At 26.8% G+C, this 23578-nt stretch overlaps 1 protein-coding gene across 3 annotated transcripts in view; it reads left to right on the forward strand.

Annotated features, from left to right (window-relative positions):
* Nucleotides 1-105: 105 nt before the first annotated feature.
* LOC101238060 (histone-lysine N-methyltransferase SETD7) overlaps nt 106-23578 on the forward strand; it is a 43422-nt gene continuing 19949 nt past the window's right edge. Inside the window, exons 1-11 of one of the 3 annotated variants that reach the window (XM_065812957.1) lie at nt 106-238; nt 360-452; nt 12081-12123; nt 13315-13391; nt 13526-13573; nt 13763-13839; nt 16737-16844; nt 18450-18534; nt 19586-19667; nt 20490-20562; nt 20664-20708. In XM_065812957.1, the coding sequence (XP_065669029.1) occupies nt 181-238; nt 360-452; nt 12081-12123; nt 13315-13391; nt 13526-13573; nt 13763-13839; nt 16737-16844; nt 18450-18534; nt 19586-19667; nt 20490-20562; nt 20664-20708 (789 nt within the window). In that variant the 5' untranslated portion in view covers nt 106-180. The remainder of the gene's footprint in view (nt 239-359; nt 453-12080; nt 12124-13314; nt 13392-13525; nt 13574-13762; nt 13840-16736; nt 16845-18449; nt 18535-19585; nt 19668-20489; nt 20563-20663; nt 20709-23578) is intronic. The other 2 variants (XM_065812959.1, XM_065812958.1) reach the window with 2 other exon arrangements.

Genomic DNA, 23578 nt, shown 5'->3' on the forward strand with positions numbered 1-23578 from the left:
CAAATAAATTTTTTTATTCTAGCATATTGTATAGTATAGCTTAGTATATTGTATAATAAAATGAAGAAATATATTGATTAAAGAAAATAATATAAATGATTAAATAAAATCTACTATAACTTTTTTTTAAAGAAACAATGTTCATTTTAGGTGGTATAGAATTTAACTTTAAAATATTAGATGGTTGCAAACCATTCAATTCAAAATACAGATGAAGATGATGTAGAATTTTATGAAGGTTTTTACAATATTCTTTGTGTAATATTTACATTAATAAAAAATATTTTTGTGATAATAAAATAATAATTTTTAAAACTAGTTTTAAAAAACATTTTTTTTTAAATAACTTCTATTTTAAGGAGAGCATAATAAAAATGGTCAACGACACGGTAGAGGGACACTATTTTTAAATTCAAAGAGAACTGTAAAATTTCATGGGAAATTTCAGCATGGTATGAATTAATCTAAAATTTTAATTACATATAATACTTTGAAAATATATATAAAAGTTAAATATACAAGTATTAGACTTTCGTATGTATTTAAATGTTTAAAGGTTATATATACATACATACATACATGTATATATATATATATATATATATATATATATATATATATATATATATATATATATATATATATCTGTGTGTGTGTGTATAGATATATATACTCCTAGATATATATATATATATATATATATATATATATATATATATATATATATATATATATATATATATATATATATATACATATACATATACACCTAGATATATATATACTCCATATATATATATATATATACACACACACATATACTCCTAGATATATTTATACTCCATATATATATATATATATATATATATATATATATATATATATATATATATATATATATATATATATATATATATATATATATATATATGGGTAGAATTCAATAAATACGGCTGCGTATAAACTTTTTTTTAAATATATATATTTTTTAATAATATATAATTATTTCGATATTTCGCTGATCTATCGTGATCAGCGTCATCAGGTATAATAAATAAAATAGTTACAAAGAAATCGTTATAGTAAAAACAAACCGTTAAAAAGATAACAATAAAAAGCCAAAATATAATACAAAAAATTTTCTCAAATAACTGATGTCAGCAGATTTTATTTAAAAATAGCCCCCAGGTTTTAGTTGTCACATTATCACCGTCATCCCGATTGAGAACCACACCTGTCGAACCCTAGCTTTGCTAATTTCGAGTGACTCTCTGATTTTCCGAGTTCGATATTCTGGGGCTACAGATAATGTTTTAGGGTGCAACCAATCAAACTTACCATGGCATGTTTTGGAATGTTCAGTTGCACCCGAACTGGACCATTTTTCTTTTAAGCTGTTTTTCTGGTGTTCAATACATCTCGATATCACCTTCTTTTTAGTTTCACCAATGTAAATTGAACTGCATGAACATTTAAGCTGGTATACGCCAGGGTTTGTGTTTAGTGGTAGTCTAGTTTTATTGTTGCAAAAAATATTTTTTAAATTGGGAGTTGATGTGAAAATAACCTTTATGTTTTGTTTTCGAAATTCTTTACGAAGTTTTGGACCAACAATTGGTATCCAAGGTAGTTTTATAAAGGGTTGGGTATCTAATGGTTGACATGTGGTGTTTTTTGAACCGTTTTTTAAATAGACTTTATTAATATTATTAAGAATGTTCTTGTCGTGGCCATTTTCAACAAATATGTCTATTAGAAAATCAATTTCTTTTTGAAGGTGTTTTTGAGAGCAAATTCTTTTTGCACGACATAAAAATTCTTTGAAAACGCCAATAATAATGTTAGGATTAATGTTCGAGTTAGGTTTAAGTTGAACATTTGTAATAGCTTCTTTTCGATGTATTTGAAATTCATAAGCTCCAGAGCCTGTGTTCGTAATATTAATATCTAGGAAATTGAGTTGTTTGAGGTCGTTTTCAAGTTCCGCTGTGTATTTTATGGCAGGATGTTGTTCATTAAGGATGTTCAGGAACATTTGTTGTTGTTTTATTGAAGCGAAGCGAGCGTGACAATCATCTACATATCTCTTGTAAGTTTTTGGTTGGATGTATAAACACTTGCTATGTTAAGGGCCTTTCTTTCTATATTTTGTAAAAAACGCTTCCGCCATAACAACCATTAAAGATAAACCTATAGGACCTGAATTAGGTATTACTCAGATATTGTTTTCATATAAAAAATAGCATATACTTAATGAAAGTTCAATTAATTGGTGAATGTCTGCAAGAGTAAGTTTAGTTCGAGTTTTTAAGTCATCAATGTCAGCGTTCAATATATCAATAATAACCGGAATTGCTTTGTCAATGGGTATGGATGGATATAAATTGACTATATCAAATGAAACTTGAACTTCGTTAGGATCTATTATCCATTGCTTAGCTTCATTTACAACAGTTAAGTTCAGATTATGAATTGCAAAAATAAATCTTTGCAATAAACTGACTTCATATATGAATATATATATATATATATATATATATATATATATATAAATATATATATATATATATATATATATATATATATATATATTTATATATATATATATATGTATATATACGCTCCTATATAGGTATACTTCTGTATAGATATACTTCTATATAGATATAGTCCATATATATACATATACTCCTAGACCTACTTTGCGGTGATATGCGTGAAAGTTCTACTATAAGGCGACATTGCAGTTTTTTCCACACAAAATTTTTTTTTTGCACTATAATGATTCCACTTATCTTATAATTACTCCTTTGAGCATATTCGCCTTATAGCATGTTTTTTTAGCACATTTTGTTGCCATAAAGTATATCCAGTGATATATACATATATATATATATATATATATGAAGTATATATACATATATATATATATATGAGGAGTGGACTTGCAAAACCTGATAATTCACTTTTTTGTCATTTCGAGATAATTGGCAAAAACTGTTTTCAGAAAATCTGTTTGTTATGCAGTTGTAATTGAAACACTATTGTATGCATATTAATAAAACAATGTTTTGAACAGATATTGGTAAATCCTAATCTGCAGAATCAGATTTAAAACGAATATAAAATTTTTTTTCTGGTTTTGCATGTCAAAAGGTTTTTACTCGGTTTTGCTCGGGATAAATGGTTTAGCTTAGTTTTAAGACTATACTTTTATTATTAAAAATAATGTGTTATTTAAGAAAACATCCAAAGTTTACTGTAATAAAAAATCATGAAACTTTGTTACAAACATCATTTGGTAATGTTAAAATTGATTTTAAAAAAATTTTTAAACAAAAAACAAAACAAAACAATAAAAAGCAAAAAAAATTTAAACAAAATTTTTTTAAACAAATAAACAGTTTTTAAAAATTTAACTTGTCATAATCTTGTTTGAAATTTTAACAAAAATCAAACTCTAAGACCAATGTCTTCTTCATTGCAGTCACAGTCCTCATCAACGGCAGCGTTTTCATCTTGTATTGTAGCGGTTGATGTCAAGATTGAATAGACTTCCCGGAATTCCGAATAGAGTTCCCGGAATGTTTTTCCAATCAGGACCATACACAACTGCAAGCAAATGATGAATGTCTTTGAGCTTCGTTGCACTGATTGGACACATTCCTGATATTACTAATGGATTGAATGTGTGAGATTTTCCAGGTTTAAGAAGTTGTATTCGTTTTCCTAAATCACTCTTGTAGTTCACTTCTGACTGAACGGTGACAAACTTTTCCTTTGCTTGTGAAATGTTTTTGCAAAATGATGCGTTTAAGTTCTTGAAATCCGTTCAATGTTTTATATGTCGAAGTACAAGATTTTTTCCAGTCTTTCACTAACCATTCCTGATTAACAGTGTTCACTGTATTGCAATGTTTCAAGAAAATGTCATGGAAACTGCTCGGTTCTAAAATGTCAGTGTTGACTTTAAGATCCTTTTCTATGCGACCAAACAATCTTTCGCATGGTAGAAATGAGTGTCCCCTTACAGGAAATATTAGCTCAACTTTAGTCACATGTTGTGGCGAATTAAACAGCCATGATTGTACCATTCCTAACATGATATTGTTTTTATTTTGACCTCCACAGCCATCACTAACAAGTCGAATAGTGTCAACAGCTTCATTAAAAGTTAAGGAATTAGATAACTTAGTTGTTAAGTAGTGGAAATAGGCACTTGCTATTTCATTTGATCCTCTTCCCGACTGAGACTCTAACCAAGTGTATGAGTGATTGGAATTGTTATTTAAATCACATAAACCGAAATTGTACAAACTTAATTGCCTGGAGTAGTAGGCTTCTTGCACACTAACTCTAGGAAGCGATTGGACTTGTTGCAAATCATAAGCAAGTGTGTAGACATTATTTTTGGTTTCTTTTAGAATACTATAAAAAGCTTTTGCTCTTAGTTTGTGTACTCTTAGCTTAACAATAAGATTGACTTTCTCATTACCTTTAACATTTTTAAGGAGATTTTTGAGATTGTCACATGTTGTGCATGTATCTGAAGCTGGTGCTTTGAATGATATATTGAATTCTCCAACAAAGACTTGGTAAAACATTTTGTAAGATATAGACAGATCCCTCTGCTGCTGCTGACCTAGTGATTTTTTGAAAATCTTGTACACATTATTAATACTTTTTAGTTTAATTGGCAGATACAGTCTTACGCTTTTGTTTCTCCCATGATGGCTCTCTGTTGCTCGCAGACTTCTAATAAAGTTTCTTATCACTTCTTTTTTTTTAACATTTTTGATTCCTACTCTGTTTCCACCTCGATTCTCCTTAGCTGGCTCGCCTGATGTGTAGTGTCGGGATATTATTCCAGACAATCGACTTGTTTTCACCGGATGTACAGCTTTCAAAAAAAGTTGTTTACAGACACGAATTTTGGACTGCTTCTTTGGAATGTAGAATTGTGCTGAGAAAGTTCTGTTCTTGGTCTTGACATTGTTAGTTTGTTTTGATTTTTCAGATCGTGTATGCAGAAGAATAATGTTATCTTGTGTAAATTTTTCACAAGACTTGAATAATTTCTGATGAAAATTCCAAACATCGTTGACGTCAATTTTTTCGCACTTGTACATACTAACATTTTTCTTGTTTCTTCCATTATGATTGCATGTTGGTGCCCATTGAAATTCATTACCCACAGAATATCTGTGAAGAAATGCAAAAATTATGTTTATTACATTTGTTTTATTATTGTTATCTTTGCAATAAATTATTTTATCAATACCTAATAATTATGGTAGGTCTACTGTTGTTGGTGCAAAAATAAAAAGTTGCTTCTAAAGTGTAATAATTTGGTTTGGGTGTATCTTTTTTTAGCAGACCAATCAAAAAAACCCTAACTACAATATTTTTGGTAAGGTAAATGTACAATATGAAAGGCCCTATCTACATTAAATTTTTTGGTTACATAATATCATTGCTATCTATATATTTGTACGACATCTGATCAAGAAAGAACAAATTACCAGTTGACTCGACTGGTAATTCTTTGTTTTTTCTTGATCAGATGTAGTACAAAACCATAGATAGCACTGATATTTTAGTAATAATAATAAAAATGTTTCTCATTAAAAACAGAAAGAATGACCTATGTACAATGGGCTTTTCATTATGCAGATAGGACTTTTTATGCAGATAGGGCTTTTCATGAAAATAGGGTTTTGTTTATTTTGATATCGTTTTTGTAGATAGGTTGTTAGCAATTCGCTTCATTTAACAAACATTTATAGGTGTAGAGCCTCCAATTTTATGGAGCAGATGGATAATGTCATGACGAGCATTTCTGAATAAAAAAGTCGTTTTTGAGATTAGCAAGTTAGGGCCTTCTTATTTTGGAGGGCAGAGTACCTTGGTAACTAACTAATTGTTAGGCGGCATTGGCTCCCAGCTGTATCAGACCGAATGGGAATTGGATGGGGATGGTCTGCCATAAACCATGTTAAAACATTATGCATGTGCATGCAAAAATAAGGTAATATGTCAAGCGATTCTGCATAAACAATTTAACATACTAAAACATTATTAGCCTACCTTTGTTTCTTAACAATGCTCCGTCGAGACCCTCGTGCAACACGTTTTCGTGTACCTCTGTTGGCTTCCCCAACAAGAACAGTGCCATCAAAATCCGCATTATTAATAATATTGATATTTGGTACAACGTCCGCCATCTTTGCAACTGCTTGTCATCTGCTAAAACTGCTTTCTGATTGGCTGTACTATTTATCTGGTTTTGCATGGAACATAAAAAATAAATTATCAGGTTTTGCATGGACTACTTAATTTTAAGCACTGAATTTGTGATAGAAATATTGGATTCTGCATGTCCTGAATTATTTTCCTGATGCAAAATTACAAGAGCTATCCAGTGGTGTGCGCAAGTCAGATTTTTCGAAAAAGTGAATTATCAGGTTTTGCAAGTCCATTCCTCATATATACATACATATATATATATATATATATATATATATATATATATATATATATATATATATATATATATATATATATATATATATATATATATATATATGTATATATATATATATTTATATATATAAATATATATATATATGTATATATATATATATATATATATATATATAAATATATATATAGATATAGATATAGATATAGATATAGATATATATACATTAGGGTGCATCAAATGCCCCGTACTTTCAAAAATCGATCTGTCCCTATTCTCAAAACTTTCAATTGGTTCTCACAAAACACTCTGTTAAATTTTTTCAAAATTGAATGAGATTTAGAGGGGCCACCTCAAGTCTGAAACTTGCAATGAGACCCTAAACAGAAGGAAAAAAAAGTTTTTCAAATGTATGTCATGTTGGGTCTCAAAAGAAGCAAAATTTTATAAAAATTACAAAAATAAATATCATTTTTTGTTAAAAATGGCTTATAAAAATTTTTTGACAAAAACCATTAAAAAAATTTTGTTTTATAATTTTTTGTTAAAAAATAATAATTTTTATGTAATAAAATTTAAAATAATAATTCTTGTGTAAAATTTTTATTATTTTTGAAATTTATATAAAATTTCGCTTCTTTTGAGATCCAACATGACATACTTTTGAAAAACTTTTTTTTCTTCTGTTTAGGGTATCGTTGCAAGTTTCAGACTTGAGGTGGCCCCTCTAAATCTCATTCAATTTTGAAAAAATTTAACAGAGTGTTTTGTGAGAACCAATTGAAAGTTTTGAGAATAGGGACAGATCGATTTTTGAAAGTACAGGGCATTTGATGCACCCTAATATACACATATATATATATATAACCCTCGGAATTAGGGTTGGCATTTGGCAATGCTGACCTAACTGCCAACCTGAAAGTGTTTGAGGTCAGCAAAAAATTGCCAACCTCATTTCTATGTTTTATGGTTAGACCTTTGTATCAGGGATGCGGAGTCCCAAAAGGACTCCGGCTTTATATCTCTACTTTTTCCAAGTCTGTAGTGTTCAGAAGCTCCAAACATGTTTGTTGACTTATGATCTGCTATATGAAAAAAGTTCATGAGATCTAATGACTGGAAACTTATTGTTTTTAAGCCTGAAGTCCTGGAGTTCCGGAGTCCTTGCTGCCATTATATCTACGGACTCCGGGTTCAAAAAATGATTGTTCCTCTAACCTAGTCTTAATTTTTTTCCTATTAGTAGTCCATAAACTTATTTATACTTTTAGAGCTGCTGGATACAAAAAACTAGGATGAAGTAATCTTTTTGTGACTTTCAAATCCGGAATCCTTTTTGGGACTCCGCATCCCTGCTTTGTATCAAATAGTTTTTGCCAACCTGATGCTGACCTCAAAATGATTGAGGTCAGCAAATTATTGCCTAATTCCAAGGGTTATATATATATATATATATATATATATATATATATATATATATATATATATATATATATATATATATATATATATATATATATATATATATATATATATATATATATATATATATATATATACACACACACACACACGCACACACGCACACACACACACACACACACAACTTATAGACATTGGGTGAAACTTTTTCTATAATCTACCATAATCTATTAATATTTAAAAAAAAAAAAAACCGAAATTTTCTATTTTTAATAAAAAGACTGCCTGATTTAGCCAAATCCCTTAGTTGATTTAGTGGCACTTCTTGCATGTTCTACTTATTCCAGTCAGTAGACATATGAACACATCTCGCATGTTTTACCTATTTAAGTCAGTCAATGTATGTACACTCCTAGCATGTTTTACTTATTTAAGTCAGTCAATGTATGTACACTCCTCCCATGTTTTGTCTATTTAATTCAGCCAATTTATGTACACTCCCCACATATTTTACTTATTTCAGTCAACATACCCTCATGTACACTCCGCTGCGCCAATCCCTAAATAAGTATTCAATAAAACAAAAATAAAATAAAGCAAATAAAATTGAAAAATAAAAACAGTTAAAACATTAAAAAATAAAAACAAACATTCTGTAATAAAAAAAGATTAATTTCAATTAAGTTTTTTGCGTTTTTGTGGTAATTTAAAAAATATTTCTTAAGTATCAAGCAATATTGACGTAATATTGTTTACAATATGTAAATTATATAAACAATATTTTGCCAATATTGCTTGCTACTTGGGTTCATTTGGAATTAATTTAACGGTTTTGGCTTCAAGACAACATGTAATGTTGGACGATAGTCAAACTAATTTATAGTGACATAATTTTTTGTTCAAAGAATCATTTTTTACTTTCCATACTTTCAAAGCCAACAATTTATAAAACTAATATATATATATATATATATATATATATATATATACATATATATATATATATATATATATATATATATATATACATATATATATATATATATATATATATATATATATATATATATATATATATATATATATATATATATATATATATATATATATATATATATATATATATATATATATATATATATATACAGTACAATCTCTCAAATTCGAAATTCAAATCTCCTTAATTTGAAAACCTCCATAATTCAATTAAATGCAAAGTTGCCGTGAAATGTGCTTAAGAAACTCTTACGTTTAACTTTCTTTAATTCGAATTTCTATAACTCGAAAACCTCCGCAATTCGAATTTTCAGACCCATTAGTAAAATTCTCTCTGTAAATGAAACTTTTTTATTTTCTGACATGTAAAAAGTTGGTTAAACCGCTGAGTTTTTTTTAAATTTCGAATATTTTTAGTTTTTCAATTAATTTGAATTATTTTTTTTGTTAAAAAAAAATCATGGTATCAAAAAGACTGCAAAAAGAACACCACTTAAAGCAAAAATATGAAGCTCTACTGGAATTATAAAATGGAAAAACAAACAAAGAAGTTTTGAAAATTTTTTGATATTCCACCAAACAAGCTCATAAAAGACAATCTACTATTACTGACTGTTTTTTGAAAATGTAAAGGTTTAAAACACATAATACATATTGCATTTAGGCCTAGGAATTACTATTTGTTTGTTTGATTGATTTCTATTTGTTACTTTGACAAGAATATTTGAAAAAAAGTTAACTTTCTATAATTTGAAAATCTCTCTAATTCGAACTTTAATTTTTCCCCATAACATTTGAATTAGAAAGATTGTACTCTATATATACACAGCTATACATGATAAATAAAAATCTTGATTGAACTTTTGCAAAAAAATTAGCATGCTAGTTTTTATAATACTAAAATTTAACAGATATCGATTTTAAGTCTTTTTTGTTTTTTGCTATTTTTGTTCGTACGGATAAAATAGCCCAAAATAAATATTTACACATACTACTCTTCATCAGATTACTAATTGATTTTCAGACAATGTATTTCAAGTTTCAATTTGCTTGCAAACAGATCGAAGAGCAGTGTCAGATATCATCAAATGGCAAATTATTGGATTGGTCAAATCAAAGAATCATCACAATGTTGAAGTTAATAAACTTATGGATGTTTCTAAATTTTTGCATGAAAAAGAGTGAAAACTTGGGAACTGGCAGGTGATGTTGTTGACATGCCTCATTTTGGAAGACTACTGAATCTTAGTGACCACAACAAAAGTTGCATATTAAGAACCAGTAGAAAAAATCCTAAGCTCAGCAACAATAAGCTAGCTCAAATATTCAACCAATTTTTTCTAATTGAAAGTAAGCAAAGAACTTGCTTGAATTGCATTGGGCAGTTAAAGATTTGGCAAAAGTGATTTAGAACGGTAGGTGAAATTCAAAATCAAAAGAAGATTTTTAAGATAGGATCAACCAACATACCTATAAAAGTTTGCTTGAAACACGTTTAAGTCAATCAACAAGGCAGTTGTATGGCAGAAGCAAGCTTCAGCACACACAGTACATAGTATAACACACCAGTTTAACACAAAGAAGATCAATTTGGTGGCTTGGTGCCCTAGACCACCAGATTTCAGCTAGATTGAAAATATTTAGTATATTGATGCTCAATTTTTTTTTTTTTTTAAATTCTGATTCACTCCCAACAAGGCTGCAAGCTAACTATTAAGTTAGGAGAGAAAAAAAGAATAGAGTTATAGAGCAAGGAAACGGTTGACAGAAGACTTAAAAAGTTGAAGGTTGTATGAGTCAGGAAAATGTGAAAATGACAGAGAGTTCCAAAGGGTTGAAGTGCAGTGAAAAAAACTAGATGAATAAAAATTTTTAGAGCATGCTGGAACAGATACAGTAATAAAATGAGACTTTGATGACAATTAGACCATCAAATTTAAAAAAACAAGCATTTGAAGTAATTCCTGAACAAGTATTGGTTAAAAGTGCCTCATGATGTGTGCATGAAATTGATGGAATCAATGCAGAGACAGGTTCTTCTTTGCTATCAAGCCAAAAGAGGATACTTTAAATAATAAATTTGTTTTTGTGTTTTTTTTCACTTTTTTTGTTCTAAACCTAACTTGATTAAACTTTTATGCAACTCATTTTTTGATTGTATAATTAATTTTTTTAAATAACTTTTTTTAACTATTTTATTTTATTAATGTTAATTTTATAGCTAATTAACTGTTTTTTGAAAATAAAAATAAGTTAAGTTCATTTTCCTCATTTTTTTTAGTTAAAGAGTTTGAAATTTTCTGTAAAATTAACATCTCAATTAAACTTTTAACAACACCCACCACAGTGTGTGTGTGTGTGTGTCTATATATATATATATATATATTATATATATATATATATATATATATATATATATATATATATATATATATATATATATATATATATATATACGTATATATATATATATATATATATATATATATATATACGTATATATATATATATATATATATATATATATATATATATATATATATATATATATATATATATATATATATATATATATATATAATGCATTTTGCACTTATGCCAATGTTCGCAAATTTGTTCGGCGCACTTATGCCAAATTGCACTTATGCCAGTTTGCACTTGTGCCAGTTTTTGCAACTGCTTTGCACCTATGTTAGTTCACACTTATGCCAATGTTTGCAAATTCTTTTGGTGCACTTATGCCAGTTCACACTTATGCCAATGTTTGCTAAATCTTTTGCTAATTTCCACATACGCCAGTTTGCACTTATGCCAGTTTTTGCAACGCTTCGCATTTATGCCAGTTCGCACTTATGCTGATTCGCGCTTATTCAGCCTCCCGATATATAAATATTTAAAAAAACTGGAACATGAATATAATGTTGCTCTGTCATGTACTGATTCAAAAATGTATTTTTTTTTAATGGATTAAACAATATCTTGTATCCCTAACTTTTATTGGAATAATTACCAAAGTCCAAAATTATCAACAAAAAAAACATCAGTTATGTATCATGCGCAAGTATATTTGTATTTTTTGATATTTATACGCTCATATATTTATTCATATTATTATTCATGTATATTTAAACACTCATACGTGCATGTACTAGCCCTATATGTTTAAATAATTGTTTAACAGATCTAAAAGAAGGAAGAGGTTGCTTTTACTTTGCTGATGGAAGGTAGTTTAGTTTTTTATTTTTTTAAATTTTAATCTTTTTTATGTTATTAAGTCACTAGTATACCAAAATGCTAGCTACTGTTTGAACTATTATGGATTTTCCAACAAAATAAAGGATCAAAGTTATTTTGATCTGTTCCTTTTCTATATTTTACATTTTTTGAATTCCTATTTAACAGCCAGGAGAAAATAATAAAAGTTTGCAAACTTATTTGATGTATTGATGAGATTGATAATTTAAGCATTATAGCATAAAAAAGCAATACATAGACTCCATCACCTTTCCTCCCAATCAAAAATGCTTAACTGAAAATTATTATCTGCTGCATAAAGTGGTCCTAAAAAATTTAAACTGTATAATATAAATAAATGTCTATTATCTAGAATAATGATAACATTTAAAAAAACTTTTTCATTGTGCAAATAAAAGCATCAAGCTATCAAAACCAAACGCTATGTAATTTGTCTTTGTATGAAATCTACTTTTTACGTTAATTTTTTTTTCACAGTTTTTTATCTTTTGCAAACTATTATGATTTTTTTTTTTTTGCAGTTAAATTTATTATAATAGAAAGAAAATTAAGAGCCAAAAATATATCATAAGTAAATTAAAAAAATTAAAAGCTAAAAATATATCATAAATATATTTTTTTTAATAAATGTACATAAACATAATTAAAAATAAATAAACATAAATACTCATTAAGAAAATTAAAATATAGCCTAAAATATATCATAAATATATTTTTGTAGTGGTTGCCTGTAGCCTGATAGTGTTTGCCTTCAGTCTAATAGTGTTTACCTACTATTAGACTGAAGGCAAACAAAAAAAATATTGTCTGATCTATTTTACACATGTTGAAAATAAGTAAATAAAAGCAATGTTTAAAAGTGATGTTTAAAAGTGATGTTTAGGGATCTATCATCTGCATATAAATGTTTATATAAACTTTTTAAAGGTATTGGTATTTATATTGGATAATAGTAATTAATAATAATAATGATAATAATAACAACAACAACAACAACAATAACAATATAACTTTTAATTTTACATTAAGTTAATCAAACTGTTGGCAATTCAAAAAGTAAAAAAAAGCCTTCAGGCTGTAAAACTGGATCCAAACTTTAAGTTTAGATTTATCAAAGTGTAATTGTTTGTAGCTATTTATTAAAGTGTAATTGTTTGTAGCTCTTTATCAGGAATGTTTAAAGATGATTGTTTAAATGGAGTTGGTGTGTACACTTATGATGATGGATCTACCATGGGTAACAATTTTTCTGAATTTTTTAAATATTGAATTCTTTTTTTTAAACAATCATTATTTTAAAATTAATAAAGAACAAAAATATATAAATAATAAAAAATAGCTTTAAAATAATTTTTTCCAAAAAACCATTAGTGGGTACTTATTCAGATGGGATGTTGCATGGAAGTTGTGAAGAGTTTAGTAAGTACCTATTATTCTTTATTCAATTTTTTCTACTTCAAATCTTTTTTTAAATAAAAAAATTTTACTGTATCTGTATGTGAATGTAAATTTTACTGTATGTATGTACTGTATGTATATGAATGTAAACATAGTCATAGTTAATGGTGTAAACATTTTTTATATAAACATTAAAATTCATTTTAACAGATGTATCTGGTCAGTTAACATTTAAAGGAAATTATCTTAACAATATGCGTATAGGAGTTTGTCAGTTTTTTTTAGAGGTAAATATATTCTATAATACTTATTATGTGACTTATGTCTTATACTTATGCATTATGTGACTTTCAAGACAAGATGTAAAAAAAAAGAAAAAAAAGAGTTTACTGTAGTGAGATAACAAAAAAATTAAATTCAGCGTCAAACAAATAAAGAAACAGAAACAGTGAGTTATTAAATTGTAAAGTATTGAAATATTTATTAATTTGAATAACAAATTAACAGATTTTTATTTAAACTTTTGTTTTGATATAAACTGAGTATTTGAATTAAAGGATCAAATATTTGTTTGAGTTGTAAAAAGTTTTATAAAGATTTTTCTGAAGCTTCACTTAATAGCTGCTGATTTTTTTTATTTTCAATATAATTAAAATAGCCAACTTCACATTTTAATCAGATAATAGTTTAAGGGGTTGAAAAGTATACATTATAAAATATTGATTAGCACAAAGTACTTATATAAGATTTCATTATGAAAAATTAAATAGATACAAAAAACTTAGTAATTTCTATAATGTAACAATTGGTGAAAAGTAGGGTTTCTCAAACGGGATCCCGTTTTCCTAGGATCCCGGTGGTAAAAGTGGCAACAGAATTTCCCGGGATATCACTCTTATATCCCATAGTTTTTAATTATGGGATATAAGATAAAAGAACATAATTTTTTTTAATTTTACATATGATAACTGTTTGAACTAATTCGACCAAAAATAAAAAAAAATATTGCATTTAGTTGTGTTTTATGTGTTCATATCTTATATTAAAACCCAGCACAACAAGAAATGTTATTGAAACTATCTTAAACTATCTAACTCAAGAAATGCATTGCAATTTGCAATGCGATGTTTTCTTTTTTCTCGTTATTGTAAAATATGAGTAAAAAATAAAAAAGATTTCTTGTGACGAAAACAGTAAGTTTGATTTTTAAACTTCTAAATTATTGAAAAGTTAAACTTTTTCTGTTTTGAATTATTAAAATATTTAGTAATTTTTGTATTTAAAAAACAATAAACAAAGACATAAAGTCATACGTAAGATAACATACATGAAATATTTGTAACTTTACCTTTAGTTGCTTTACGATTCAATTTAGTTATACCATGTCAATTGTAAATGGATCAAAGCATAGCAGTATGTTTGTAAAGAAAAATCTGGCGAATCTGCAATTTGCAAAAAGTACAATGTAAAGATGAAGTGCAAAGGATTTTCGACAAGTAGGCTCATCATTTAAAAAGCGCACATAATGATTTGGATTTAAATATGAAGCGTCTACATGAAGATACTGGTTTGGAAATTAAAATTGTGCAAAAAAAATCACCTTGTTAAACAGCAGACTATCAAGGAAATTGTGTCAAAGCTAGCAACGGTGGATGGCTTCTCAATAAATGACATAACAAAAAGTGAATTCATTAGAAGATCATTGTCTGAAAAAGGCATGTTATTACCAAAAAATCCATCCCATGTTATGAGTATGATAAAAAACAATATGATTTAGCTAAACAAGCTGTGGTTTTAGAGATAACAAAAGAAATATCTAGTGATCGCGATTTTCTTTATCGCTAGAAAGACTCCTTAAAGTAAAAACATATATACTAAAAGCAATGATAGATTTAAAAGAAGTTTTGAATATCTCCGAAGATGAATATGCGATTATGAACGCCATAACAATTTCTCTGCAACCAATAAAAGTTGGAATAGAAAGACTTGGTAGAAGTAATGCTACTCTACTTGACGCAGGAGGTGTAATGATATTCATCTTAGACAATTTGGAGGAGAAAAAAAATTTGATAGCTAATAAACTGCTTCAATCTGTGCAGCAGAGAATTGAAGAATGCAGAAATGCCAATTTAATTAAACTACTAAAATTTTTAAACAACTCAATTAGTTATAATCAGGAATCAAATTTCAACTCCAAACTACTCTTCCTGTCCAAACATGCATTAAAAGCAACAGTAAAAAAAATTTATACCAGGTTGTACATAAGGATGCTAGCACTAGTTCAAATATCAAATAATGAAATAGTTGAAGTGAGTCATGATAATGAATGCATGGTTTCTGACCTGTCAATACCTCAACCTGTTGCTCCAAATTTATTAGGCAAAAGTATTTTGACACTTGAATAAAAATTGGGTGTGGCTATTTGTTATGTCAAACAAGTAGAAAAAGCAGCTCTAGAAGACATTAGCAATTTAAAAAACCTTACAAAAGAAATCAAACTTTTTGAGGCAACTGGAAAGTGTAGCAAAAGTTTAGAAAGAATATACTCCACATTAATGACCATCAAGCTGACATCTATTGAATCAGAAAGAGCTTTTTCTGCCACGGGTCTATTTATGGGAAAAATTTGTTCACGATTAAATGACAAATCAATTGATTGTGTATGTTTTTTAAAACAATATTTTATTTTATATAGTAATATAGATTAGCATGCTAAGATAAATTTGTGTCAGAAACCGCTTGTTATTATATTAAAAATTATGCTGGGAAATCCTGGGATAAATAAGTTACACACCGGGAATCCCGGGATGCTAAATTTATGAAAAATGAGAAACCCTAGTGAAAAGAACTTTGAAAAAAAATTGTTTCATTTGCTGGAAGACAGCCTTCTCTCATTTTCTCATTTGTCCATTTTAACCTTGAAGTCACAATCAATTTTTATCAAAGCATTTTAAGTATCTAAATAAGGAAACATTTTAAAGTCACATAACACTAACAATAGAAATAAAAGTAAAGTGTTTAAAATTAGTAAAACATAACAGGTTCTGTTTTACTAATTTTAAACACTTTACTTTTATTTCTATTTGTAACAAACTTAAAATTTTGTGTTTTTTTTTTTTTTTAAGCGTTAGGTTCTGCTAAAATTAAGTCTTGTTTTTCTATAAAATTTATTTATGTTTTTTAGTTTGGTGGAACATTATTTGGAAGAGTTAACAAGTTAGGAAAATTAAGCGGCAAAAACACTGTGTATGCTTATCCAGACAATAAAACATTTTTAAAGGGTCAGTTTGAGGTATTTTAAAAGTTTCTTTTTAAGATGGTTTAGTTACAAATAAAATATTGTTTAGTTTTAATAAATTTTTTAGTTTAATTTTTTATAACCAAAATACTAAATTAAAATATTTTTTTTTAGGTTTTGGTGTTAATATTTGAAAGTCTAAGATGTTAAAATATTTAAAACATTAAAAAATTAGGATACAAGTTATTTAAATAGTTTATATAAAAAGCAACATCATTTGACTATTAAGCACTATGCTAACTAAGTTTTTAAACAGTTAATATACTTAAATATGTATTGAAGCTGTTGCTTATCCCTATTTTATTTAGATGTCAGAGGGAGCTTTTATGTTAATTTATATTCAAAGTAAAAGATACTTATACGCAAATAATATCTTCTATAGCAAAAAAAAAAAAATTTTCTCTCTTTTTCTCCAAAGTCTTTTAAAGTGTCTTTTCTTAAAGTGTGTAAAGTATTCATATTGTGCACACAGTAGTGTGTGTATATATAAATATATAAATATATATATATATATATATATATATATATATATATATATATATATATATATATATTAGGGTGGCCCTAAAAACAATTTTTTTGAAAAAAATCTGCTTCCACCCTTTAAATGTGTTCTATATAATACAAAAACACTAGGTTTAAAATTTTGTTGAATAAAAAATATTTTTAGAGGTCCCCCAAAACCCTTTAATATTTAACGGGTCCCTAATATTTAAAAAAAAAAAGTTTCTCGAAAATAGGTCAACCTGGTACTCAAATGAAGCGAAATTATATAAAAATTTCAAAAATAACATTCATTTTGAAATAATAAAGTTATTTTAGGTTTTACTACGTAAAAATCTTGTTTTTTAACAAAAAATGAAATAAGTGAATTTTTCATGATAATTGTGATAAATAAGTTTAAACTTCAAATTTATTTTTTAAAATGAATAATATTTTTGAAATTTTTATATAAATGCGCTTCATTTGAGTACCAGGTTGACCTATTTTTGAGAAACTTTTTTTTTGAAAATATTAGGGACCCGTTAAATATTAAAGGGTCTTGGGGGACCTCTATAAATATGTTTTTTTCACAAAAAATTTAAACCTAGTGTTTTCGTATTATATAGAACACATTTAAGGGGTGGGTGCAGATTTTTTTTAAAAAAGTTGTTTTAAGGACCACCCTAATATATATATATATATATATATATATATATATATATATATATATATATATATATATATATATATATATATATATATTAGGGTCCCAAAAAACAATATTTTTGAAAAATATATGCTGCCACCCTTTTAATGTGTTCTATATGAACAAAAAAAACCTAAAATATTTGCTCCTGTCAGATCCCCCTGCTCTTATGTGAGGGTACTTGCATGTTATTCCTATTTAGTAAGTTGACTGTTCACCTATATATAAAATTATATACATATGTAATATAGCATGTGTAAGTATACAATGTTATATATTATATATAATACTAAATATGTTGTATACTTAGCTGAGCAGTCTGATTTCTAAAATAAAGCTACTATTACTATTATGATATTGCTTTTGTTAGCTTTTGATAAATTTAAAATATTTTTGTGGTTAATTATTAGGATGGAGAATTAGTTTGTGCTTATCCTGCAGTTTATAGTGGTGTAGGAGATAAATTTAATCCATTTTCATACAAGACAATTAGAGGTATGCAGTCCTTTGCTTACTTTAGAATCAGATTCTGCTCTGAAATACAGTTCTGCTCTAGTGAATTTTTTCTATTCTATTTCTTTTTTCTCCTTAAATATATGTATTGTGAAATTTGAATGTTTTTGTTTATTATTGTTAACATACAAATAAATAGATTTTAAGAAGGAATTTGATTTTTGGTTCACATTTCATTATCATTTCACCTCAGGATGCATTTTTATACATATTAAATAATATTGTAGTGTATAGTATTATCATATAAAAACGATTTAAAGAGTACTTTTTAAAATATTCTTGAAAATAAACTAATCAAAAATAAGTTTATATTTTTGAATTTAAGACAACCCTATTAAATTTCTTCAAGAAAAAAGTGCTAAATTGTAGAAGAAAATGAAATGTTTTCAAATGTCATTGTAGTTCTTGCTTTTTGTTGTTCAATTGATTTAATTCTTGGTTAGCAACTTTTTTTTTATTATGTAATGGTATTATGATATTTACTAAGATCATAACTCAATGCATTTTGTTTATTTTTAAAGAATTTTCTTTACCATTTGGAAATATGATATGTATGTTTTATTGTTTCAGTAATATTTTGAAAATGTTCATTTCATTTTTTTGGTTATATTTTTCACACTACTGTTTATAGTTTCATGTCACTCCACTATGTATAGTTTTATGTTGCAGCACTATGTATAGTTTCATGTGATAAAGTATATGATCTCTATATAAATAATCCAAGTGGTGTGTTGAGGATATTATTGCAGAACTTATAGATTGACAAATTAAACCTGATTTTTTTTGTTAGTGCCACTTTTAATTTTTTTTTAAATTAAAAGTTTGAGGTCTGTTATGTTTAAATATTCATTTTGTTGCAAGAGTTTTATTACATGTTAAACTTATTACTGAAAAAAACTGAAAATTAATTGCACAATAATTATTAATTGCACAATAATGTTTTTATTGTTATTTTATGTTTATTTTCATTATTTTCATTATGTCAATTACCTAATATTAAAATTAAAACACTTAACATAAAATTATAATTTAGGTGAAAAAATTACAAAGGATGTATCTACTAGTTTTATTATATCAAAAAGTCCTCTGGATGAAGACATTTTTGAAAGTTCAAGGTTAGTTTTTTTGTTTTGATGAACTTTTTTTTCATTATTTGTTATATTATTATAAAACATGTTTTTCTAAGCTTATTTGTTGTGATTATTGTCTCCAAATTATTGGAAAATTGAAAATGTTGACATTTTTTCAATAAAAGTATGTGTGTATGCTTAAACCCTGTAAGAAAACACAAGATGCGTTTAACACGTCTAAAAAATGTATTGATATGTATTTTTGACGTATTAAACATATCTTGTGCTTAATGGGAAAAGTTTAAAAACAAAAAATATTTATTCTGCAATATCTTACTTAATTTAGGTTTAAGATAACTTTATAATGTATATCTTACTTAACTTAGGTGTACAATAATTTTATTCCATATTTTCTACTGTTTTCGATCAACTAAAGAAAAACTATTTACAAAAAAAAATTTTAACAAAAATTTATACATATTTATTTTAATTGTGCAATATTATTATACTATTAATAAATTTTTTAAACCAGTAAAGTATTTAATTATTGTTTCCTAAATATATTTTCAGACAAGCAATAGTTTTACAGTTTGTGTGTTTGCATAAGTTTGTTTTTGTAGTTTTCAATTGCCTGTTCTCAAACTTTTTTTTCATAAATATTTTGCATGAATTGTTGTTGGGAAGCAAAAAATCATATAAAGTGTTTTTTACCAATTTAATCAGAGTGCTAATAGAATAAAGTGTTTTTTACCAATTTAATCAGAGTGCTAATAGAATAATAAATCTTTTGTTTAATACCATTTTGTAATTTAGATGTTTAATACCATTTCATAATTTAGATAATGTTTAACACCATTTTTTTTGTAGAGTTGAAGTAAAACAATCTTCTAATAAAAATGCTGGAGAGGGACTATTTTCCTGTGTTCATGCCCAACCTGGAGTGAGTTGGTTGAAAAAGTTTTGTTTGTTTTGAAAAAAATTTATTTATAAATTTTGGTTTTTTGATTTTATACAAAAAGAAACAACACATTTTTTTAACAGGAAGTTATGTCTTTTTACAATGGTGTGAGGCTTACTCACAAGGAGGTAAAACATTAATTGCAAATTTATAGACCTAATACATTTTTTTTTAATTTACAAATTTATAGAACTAAAACTAACTTTTTTTTTTTTTAATTAAAGATTAATTATTTTTAGTTAATAAAATGCTATACTAATTGTTATTACATAGTATAGAAGTTATTAGAATGATAATAAATTTTTTTCATAAAATGATCTGAATATTATATAAAAAATAGATCTTTAAAATTTCTCATAAAGGTTTGGAATTTTGATGCAGTACACATCATCAAAAGAACAGAACTCTACAAATAACATTTGCATACATGTTCTAATAAACTTCAAAGTAGCTTTGTCTATCTTTAAAATATTTAAGTACTCTCTAGGTCCTCTTTCACAATGATAACCCAAAAATGATCATTAAAAGTCTTTCCCTATAAAATTGTAAACAATACTTGTGTTTCTGATTGATACTATTTTAAAAGAAATACTGTTTGAAACTTTTAAATAATGTTTAAAAGTATTTTGGTCTGACCTTGTCAAACCAAAATTTATTGATTTGACAGACTCCAATTAAAATAGTTGTAATAGTGTTTCAAACTAAAGCAAGATTTTTTTATCAAATTTGTTTTCTTATCAATTTCTGATGTTTGCTTAATGTATATAAAGTTTTAAAGACTTTTTCCATTGCCATCATATTTGTCATTGGTGATGATGCTTCTGCTTAGTGATTGTCCGTCTTTGCAATCCTCGGTCCAAATGATGTTTTTTGTATTTGGGGCTAGGCACCATGATATTATCAATATTACTGTCAGAAAAAATAAAAAATGTGTTTGGATAGAGTTCGTCTATTTGATTAAAAAAATATGAAAAAATCATTTATCAGGTTTTAAGTATAGATAGAAATGCCAAAAAAACCTCACTATCAAGTAAACCTCAAAAATATCTATATTATTAGTACTCTCGTGTCCTTAATACAAGAGCGGGGGGGGGGGGGGGGATTTTATTCCAGATCTAATAAAAGGGGAGGGAGGGATTTTTTAATGTTAAAATATAAGTATTTTTTTAGTTATTAAATCCATATGTAAAACTTCCAGTTATCTAAAATTAAAATTAAATTTATCTAACAGTTATTAAAAAAATAACAAAATTTAAAAACTTTTTAAAAAAATATTTTAAAACATAAAACTAATTCTAGAGTGGTTTGCGGTCGAATGCGCATTTTCTAACAGCTGTTTTATCATAATTTCAATAGGATTTAACATGCTGATATAAGTTTTATACTTTGGTGAGAAATAAAACAAAGTTAATTTTTGACATATCAAGGTTTACTAGGTCAACGATTTTTAAAACCTGTTTACTAGGGTTATGACTTTTTTTCAACCCCATGTTCCTGTACTGTAGTTTGATGAATTTTTACCTAAAAAGCATGAAATGAACTATTATTTGCATACCTTTTGAAAAAAGTTCACTCGCCATTAAAAAATCGATTTTTAACTACACAAACCGGTTTTTATTGTCATCATCATTGAAATTTATTTAAATTTAGTTAAGTATTTTAATTCGTATATATTTTTTTTTAATAAAAAATCCTTGAGACAGTTTTTAAGATGCACATACATTGATTGAAAAATACATACTCATTAAAATATTCAATTAAATTTAAATAAATTTCAATGATGACGACAATAAAAACCAGTTTGCGTAGTTGCAGTAGTGGTGTAGTGGTAAAGCGCTCACTTGCGTAGTTGCGGTAGTGGTGTAGTGGTAGAGCGCTCGTTTCATGAGCGAGAGGTTCCGAGTTCGATTCCCGCCATGTCCCTGGTAGTACCGCGCTCAACTTGTTTCTCCGCGCAGCGGCCTTGTTTATCAAGGTTCTTGTTTCGGAGTTAAAGAGTTGAGAGAGGGATATAACCACAAGTAGCCTCCTCATTTGTAGTGGCCTTCTCGGCCTTGCGGAAGTGTTTAAAATTATTTAAAAAAAAAAAAAAGTTAAAAATCGATTTTTCAATCGCGGGATGAACTGTTTTCAAAAGATATGCAAAAAATGTATTTGACTGATTTCAAAGTTTTCTTAAGATAATTCCAAGATTAGTGGTCAGTGTATTCAGGGCTCGAATTAACGCAAAAAAATCTGATTGCAAAAAAAAAATTCAACCATACCAAAATATTGCGTTGTTTCACAGTGGGCCAGAATTCACTTTTGTTGGACAAAAGTGACAACTAATTAAATATTAGGTCTTTATTTACTAAATTTGTCATGAGTACTAGTATGAGGTCTGCGTATCTTATAGAAATCATAATTTTTTTAATTTGGTTGCTATGGATACTTATACTGCTTAACAACCAGGCACTTTCCTTAGTTACACTCAGGTAAATGGATTTTTGAATATATTTTTTATTAGATTTTCAACCGTTCTGTTTTAAATAACTATTAAATATTTAGGTAATTAATTTTAGGTAAAGATTCAGGTCTTAAATAATAAAAACAAAAAATATTTCAATAGACATTGACAATTTGAAACACATTAACTATTTATAAAATATACATACATGCATATAATAAGAAATAATATTTTAGGGTAAGTCGACAGTTGGAGCCTGAAGCAAATCACTAATGCCTTCCCATGGAACTGGAAGTAACTGGGAGCAGTGGTAGTGATAGTAGTGCTTCTTTGTCTAGAGCAATATAATTCTCATTTAACCAATTCATGAGCTTTTTTTCAAATACAGTATTATTATTGTATGCAGTTCTCTATCTTTTTTTATATCCTTTGATGAATTCATTTAATTCATCACTGCTGATGCAAGACATATTCATTTTTAGTTTGCAACTTAAATAGCTTAGCAATTGTTCATGAGCTTTAGAGTTAAAAACGCTTATATTATTTTCACAT

This window comes from Hydra vulgaris, chromosome 12 (assembly GCF_038396675.1).
Source record: "Hydra vulgaris chromosome 12, alternate assembly HydraT2T_AEP".
NCBI lineage: Eukaryota > Metazoa > Cnidaria > Hydrozoa > Anthoathecata > Hydridae > Hydra > Hydra vulgaris.